Source organism: Sparus aurata, chromosome 20 (assembly GCF_900880675.1).
Source record: "Sparus aurata chromosome 20, fSpaAur1.1, whole genome shotgun sequence".
NCBI lineage: Eukaryota > Metazoa > Chordata > Actinopteri > Spariformes > Sparidae > Sparus > Sparus aurata.
Genome location: NC_044206.1, coordinates 11,099,260 through 11,106,833, shown reverse-complemented (window position 1 = coordinate 11,106,833; position 7,574 = coordinate 11,099,260). Strand labels below are relative to the sequence as shown.

Here is a 7,574-nt window from a genome sequence, read left to right as displayed (position 1 = left end):
CCCAGTCAGATGAGTCAGTTTTGATGGTGTCGCTAGTGTCGCTAAAGTGGAGCCATCATTAGTGTTGATGGTTCCTGGTATGACATATGAAAATGTCTATGGTGAAAAAGGATTCTTCTGACTTATCTGACAGCACCCTGCCTGCTATCCCTCAAACCGTTTGCCAAACAAATACAACATTTTGGACGCAACCGAGAAAATCCCACTGATTTAGAGGTAATTTAGAGAGAAAGTACAACTTTCTCTGGAGGGAGCAGCTGTTTATGGGGCAGTGTTTATTCCCCCCACCTCTGAATTTTAATCTGTCACATCCTGTTGGTAGTGAAGTAAACACACCAGAATTTAATTTGGACAAATAAGTCGAACACGCTGCCTCTCACTCGTGCAGACAGGACAATTCTCCACGCAAATTTGTGATTTTAAGCTCCTGAGACAAACTCATAAGAGCTGTGTTTTTACACCGAAATCTCTCCTGATGCAGCTTTAAAGCTTGAGAGGAGACAAGAGTTTTGTTTGTACAACTGCCTCATTTGCAGCTCATCGAGCGATAAATAGCAACAGTTAAGTCCTGAAAATGAGCGCTAATGTCGCCCGGAGTGACTCGTATCTTAAATCAGATTCATAGAAAGAGTCGGAGGCAGGACTTCGACGTGAACGCAACAGAGAGCAAGAATGTGTGTGTGTGTGTGTGTGTGTGCGTGTGTGTGTGTGTGTGTGTGCGCCTATCAGACAGATTTTGTGTCTGTGTGGCTCGGCTTTGATGTCTGCACACACACTCAATCGCATACACATACACTCACATGCACGAACACGCGCACACACACTACAAATGATTGTTTTTAAGAATTCAAGCCAGGGAGCTCCGGTAGGCGGTCTGCCAGCTGGCCACGGTCCAGAGAGTGGAACGTAGCCAGCACAGAGAGAAGAAACCTGGCTGATACACACACACACACACACACACACACACACACACACACACACACACACACACACACACACTCAATCACACGCACTCTATAGACACACACATTGTCACAGATAAGACATATTCACGAAGAAATGCACAGTTGTTTGAAAAACAGCACATACTCCCTCACACACACGCGTGCGCCTTTCTTTCCCTCTCTCTCCTTTTCTCTCTGAATCACACACACACACACACACACACACACACACACACACACACACCCTCACCCGCTCCCCCTCTTCCACACCTGTCCTTGTTTTTTGTCCCCTCTCTCATGTGCTCTCGCTCCTCTCCTTACCTCCCTTTCCTCTTTCCTCTCATCTCATCCATCTCAAAGCTCTCCACTTCCCTTTCACTTCCTCCTTCATCTTCCACCCCCTCCCCCTCTCTCACACACACACTCACACGCACACACATACACCGAGTCTCCGCAACACACACACACTCCTCTCTCCATACGCCTCACAGCAGCTCCAGATTGGGGGCTTTTCATACTGACAGCCCTGTTCTTCTGGTGTCTCCTCTACTTTTACCGTCTTTACATCGTTCCTTCAATCGCCAACCTCCTCTATCCCTTCTTCCCTTCCTTCTTTCACCCCCTTTGCCATCTTTGTTCCCCACTTCTTCTTCTTTCTCATCTCCCCACCATCCCTCGCTCCCTCCCTTCTGAGTTTTATCACTCATCATTACCCGGGGGATTGGCTTTAGATGGCTGATAGAGCCTTTTGGCTAATTGTCGCCATTTAGATTCACTGGTTGTTAACCAGTCAGAGTAATCAGACACACACTCACTCCCACACACACACACATACACACACACACACACACAGTGTACACATTCATGCATTTACATTGCGGCATGAGCACGCAGACACACAGAGTCCCCCACACACACATGCTGGGAGCAGTGAGGGGGTGTTGGTGGTTTTGCAGTGCGACTGTGGAATGCGTAGGATGAGTTTTTATGGAGTGCTGTTTACTTTGGCCACCACCGTTAAACTTTTAACGGCTGCCAATTAACGGGCCGGCAAGGACACTCTGTGGGGCATGAAACCAGCTGCTGGAGAACACACACACAGACACACACACACACACAATCTAAGCCTTTTGGTCCCATAATGTGGAGTTGTGTGCCTCCCGTGCATATGTGTGGTTGTGTACTTGTGTATTTGCATGGACCTGTGGTGAGTTTCCCCCCCCTTCCAATAACACCCCCCTCTCAGCCACAACCCCACACACCCACACCGACCCTCACTCGCCCACCCTCATCAACACAAGCACTAAGACCTCCTCTATCCTATGATGCAGTTCAACGTCCTTGAAGACGAGGAACAGAGTGGAACGACCAGTGACCTCCCAGTGACCTCCTGGGAGGACTGTGTGTGTGTGTGTGTGTTGGGGGGTGGGTTGTGGAGCTTGATGCTATTTGTCTTGGGTTTGGGAAAAATGTGTTTTGTAGAAGAGCAAATTCCATCCAGTTTAATGCTGTGAACATTTGGCAGTAGCTGTCGGCTGTGGTTTTTGTCACCACTTTATTTACCACTGTAAATAATGTCAACTGATGTGGCGTGTTTGTGCAAAAAAGTGCATTTATGGTGAAAGTTGCACTAACTGGCCATGTTTTTTTTTGTTTTCCAAAATGGCCCCATTTCATGATAGATTGTAGAGATAAACTGTTTGTTTAGAGGGCTGCTGAATGTCAACGCTGTGGAGAAACATCAATTTTTTCTCTCCCTCCGTTTGACAGGGTACCCCAGCTATTCAGGAAGTCTCGCTTCTCCTTTTCTCCCCATGAGTCCCCTGGACCACCATAGCAATGGTCTGTATGGACAGCACAGATTCTACGAAACACAAAAAGGTAGGCATTGGTGTGTGTGTGTGCTATATTTACACTTGCCCAAACTGCCTAATCAGTGCTCACCGTAGGAGAAAAGCTTTTCAGTTTGGCAAAGGCTAGATATCATAGGAGCACATTTTAAAACATTGTAATTTTATTAAAATTGTTTCAGACTTATTTGTTTTCCTACAAACATCTACATTTCTCTAAATTTCTTGAAACCAACAACTTTAAAGATTCACTTCTCTTCTCCTCCCAGATCACTTCTACCTGAGAGGCCTTCCTCCCCAGCCCCCTCTGCTCTCCACCTCTCACAGCCTCCCTCCGCTGTCCAGGACCGCCCCGGGCCACCCGCTCGGCTCTTGCAGCCGAGAGACAGACAATGGGGGTGGAAGCGGCAAGAGCACCAAGGATGCGGGTGAGAAAGCAGTTTCATCCGCGTCCAAAATGAAGGAGCGATCGAGCAGCAAGGAGCGGCACCAGGAGAGCAAAGACAAACAGCATCAGCTTCAACATCACCATTCTCATCAGGCAAACTCTGCAACTGCTCCGTCCAGCCACCACCACCAAGCTTATCCCCACCCCCACCATGCCCTCCTTCCTCACCTTGCACCGCAGGGCAGGGAGGAGGACCACAGACACCCTCTGGAGCGACACAAGGAGTACAGAGACAATGACTCAGGCAGTCAGGAGACAAAACATATGAGTGCCTGTAAACTATCTGGTGGTGCAGTAGCAGAGACAGGCTCTGGAGGAAAGGGAGGCACACTGAGCAGCTGCAGTGGTGGTGGGGTGAGTAGACCTCCATCTGGAGGTGGCCGGCGGTGTTCCAAGGATGGACCCATAAATGGTGAGATGAGGATCAGTGAATCTTCAGCCTCTTCCAATGAATGTATGCGAAGAGGTGCAGCTGCAGTGACAGCCATCTTGGCACCTCCAACCCCCCACTCTGTGGCCTCCTACTCCATGCCTCCTCCTCCCCCTCCGCCACCTCCTTCTCATGCCCTGCACATGGGCTCCACAGTGGCAGGAGGGTGGCTACACCATGCACATCACCATCCTCATCCTGAGTTTTACTGTCCCCCAAGCCCTCTTACACTGACGCCATCCAAAGACCTGGCATCCACCCCTGGAGGATCTGCCAGGGAGGCGAAAGTCATTGGCCCGACGTACGTGCCCTCAGTTGGACCACTGGGAGACCTGGCATCCACTGACTGTCGTGGAGCAGGAGGAGGTGGGAGAAAGGGAGAGGACAAGAGTGGAGAAGGAGCTTATGAAAGCCCAACTCATCACCTCAGCCGACTTAGTAGTTGCCAGAAGAAGGACAAGTCCCAGCCACACCAGCAGCAGCTGGGATATGGCAAGGCTGACAAACCTCCAGACTGGAGCCACCAGACGCAGCACTTCCACAAACCCAGCTCCAATGGGAGTTCTCAGCCTGAGCTGCGGTCCTGCAGCCTTGAAGCATCTTCATCCTTCAGAGATGTAGAGGTCATGGACGAAGTTTACCGTCCATCACTCCCACTAGATGCCCAGGCGACACACCCTGGTGCCGGACAGGGTACGCCCAAGAATGGCCCAGACACCAGCACCCCTCCCTTCAGGGACTGTACCCACTCAGGTCCTCATCCTGATGGGAGGATGGGGTCAGTGGCTCACAGGGAGGGGCAAAAAGTTGCAAGGATACGGCATCAGCAGCATGGAGCAAGTACAGAGGAGAGGGGAAGGGACGGCGCTCAGACAACACCTTCCTGGGGGGCTCGAGGGGGCTACCAAGAGGACCAGAGAAAAGCCTCCCATCATGCATCAGTTGGTAATGGTGAAGTAAGAGGGCTCAGCAACAGAGCTCCAAATAGTGACCAGAACCAGCCCCATTCTCAACAGCCTCCACCTCTATCCCGCTCCTCATCACACACCACTGAGGGTGAGGGCAGTGCCATGAAGAACCTAATGAACTACAGCTCCCAGCAACCTTTGCTGCTGCCACAGCGAGGCCCCTTTGGAGGTCTGGGTTGCCTAAAGCAGGGTGGAGAGAGATCAGAGAAGGGGGACAGAGGTGGAGTTAAAAACAACACCTCCCTGCAAGACCCTCCCAAACAGTCGCTCCCTCCTCGTCGAGGCTCCACTAACGAGGGTGAGAGGGGAGACAGAGGTGGGAAGGAGGCGGGGGAGGCAGGTGAAGGGGAGGTGCGACAGCCTCCGGTGGGTATTGCGGTTGCGGTCGCCAGGCCGCCCCATCGTTCCCCAGACAACACCCCTGGACACAGCAGACAGGGCAGGGTGCTGCCCAGCATGAAAGGTCAGACATCATTTATGCTGCTCGTACTGCAAGTCAATGCTATTTCTGTACTCTAGACTGCGTTAAGGGAAAAATCAAGTATTAACAGGATTTGTGCAAAGCCTTCAAAATTGGGAAATGCTTCACTTTAACCTTTATTTTATTCTTTCAAAGGTTGGGATTGTGCTTGAATATGAATATACATCTTGAAAAATGTTTGATTTTCAATACAAACTGGTGTTTCATCTACACAATCACTCATGTAATTCTAACATTTGTGGGGACATTGTTTTTCATCGTTTTCTTGGGTCAAAATTAATTAGCATTAAATCAGAATGCTTAAAAAAATGCAATAAAAAAATTTCCCAAGTGCATTTTTTAAATAATTCAGATGTGATGATAAAGGCTTTGAGAGTCTTGATATTTTTGGCTGAGGGCCTTGAAAGTGCTTGAATCTTATTCATAAGAAACTGTACGAACCCTGGATTAAACACTTGAGAGCAGCTATTGATTGTTGTTCAGTATCTTACATTTCCTGCTTCTTGCATTTCAGTGTTTGTTAACAGTAAAATAACTATCAACTAAAGAATCATTTGTTAATTGATTAACTTAAAATGTACCCTTTCATAATGATGGTTATTATAAAGTGTTAGCTAGGCCTCCTGGGAAATGTGGAACATCACTTTAAATCCTAGAAATATATGAGGCATGTTGAGCAGTATGCAAGAAATGTGAATTTTCTGGCATGACATGAGACTCGTATATGACACTATTTGTACAAGGTTTCTGCATGTAGAACTGCAAAACATTGTGTCTTCAGTGCTTTGTTTTTTCAGAAGTAGCATGAAACAATGTCATCTTGTGATGTCTTTGATTGGTGCCTGACCGTTGCGTTGTTACTTTGGTTTATAATTCAGGCGTGTCACGCCCTGTGTATCCTCTTGGTCGGGAAGCAGAGGAGAGGAAGAGGATGACAGAAGAACAGATCAGCCTTCATCATCTGGACAGAGACAGAGAGATGATCATCAGGTAGATTCACAAACACCAACACGTCTGAACGCACACACACAAGCAGTGGGTAGCATCTTTTTGTATTTTTTCCTCTCATCTGATAAGCTGCACTTCTTTTATTCTCTCGGCTTCTCTCCGCCAGTCGGAGGCTCTGCTTCTCTTTTCTCTCATCCCCTCACTCCATTTACTCTTCTCACCCTTTGATGTGGTTTCTCTGCACCCCCTCACTCTCTCTCTCTCTCCTAGATGTGGTGCATTAATGTTATGGGGACTAATACGGATGTCTCTGAAGTATCAGGCTCTTATTATGTAGTCATATTAAGGGAAGAAAACACATAATGAGAACTCATAGACGAGGCGCAAGATGATGGCTGTTCCTGTTGCCGTCATATTTCCTTTTCTTGATGATTATAATGGTGGTAGTGGTAATGAAAATGACAAGGATGAAGATAATGATCATAATGACCGCCATGAGGATGATGATGATGATGACAATGTGAGGGATAATCAAGGTAATGACAGAGTACCCTCACGACAGGGAAAACAAGGAGCGCGTGGAGTTCGCCAGGATCCACCCTTCTAGTAGTTGCCATGGTGACCTGACCTCTCACCTCTTGGTTCCCGGAGGGGCCGGTCAGTTGGGGGCCGACCCTGCTGCACACGCTCACCACCACTGGATGCAAAGGACAGGAAGTCCCTCCCTCTGGATGGGACATTCATACAGTGAGTCGAGTGGATTTTGCTTCATGTCGCCAACATGTTATTTTCCTATACTGGATAATATTTTTTATCGTTCTGTTGACATCTAGTGTCAGTCAGTGTGGGTGTTATGTGGGAGGTTTTTTTGGATATCATATTGATAAATTTTTTCATTCTTTTTTTTTCCTCCGTGTGTTCAACCATGGTTCCATTGTTATTAATGCTGAATACAGGGGTCCTTTATTTATTTTTTGGAGACATTTGCTTGAGAAAAACTGAGGTGTTCAGAACAGTAAATGTAAAAACACTTGTTGACGGGCTCGAGGTTGAATGACAATTGCATTTTATAAATGAGCTACGGAGACAAAATTAGTCAAAGATGTTGAAAAGAGCAAACTGGAGCTAGTCGTGCTTATGTCCCTTTCTCGCCCACCAACATCTGGCTTTTGTCTTCATTGGTAAAGGATACCATCAACATTACTTCCCAAGTAAAATGTCGCCAGGCCGCCCCATCGTTCCCCAGACAACACCCCTGGACACAGCAGACAGGGCAGGGTGCTGCTTTATCAGCTGGAGCTGATAAATACTCATGACTAGAGTCATGAGTATTTATCAGCTCCAGCTCCAATCAGCAGCGATAGAAACATGGCACCTCGGGGGTTATGCTAATTTTTGCCAGTTTTTAGTCACAATGCTATGATTAAAGTATGTTGAAGTCCAGGATGTTGGTGTTTAAATACAGTAAAATGTGGAAACAGGTTTACAGGTTTTTTGTTTACTTA

General features: G+C 47.7%; 1 protein-coding gene across 2 annotated transcripts in view; it reads left to right on the top strand.

The window, feature by feature from the left end:
- The window catches only part of bahcc1b (BAH domain and coiled-coil containing 1b), a 59,119-nt gene that overhangs the window by 26,481 nt on the left and 25,064 nt on the right, over positions 1 to 7,574 (top strand). For both annotated transcript variants that reach the window (XM_030400161.1, XM_030400160.1), the window contains exons 4-7: positions 2,715 to 2,825; positions 3,064 to 5,103; positions 6,000 to 6,111; positions 6,632 to 6,816. In XM_030400161.1, coding sequence (XP_030256021.1) covers positions 2,715 to 2,825; positions 3,064 to 5,103; positions 6,000 to 6,111; positions 6,632 to 6,816 — 2,448 coding nt within the window. The remainder of the gene's footprint in view (positions 1 to 2,714; positions 2,826 to 3,063; positions 5,104 to 5,999; positions 6,112 to 6,631; positions 6,817 to 7,574) is intronic.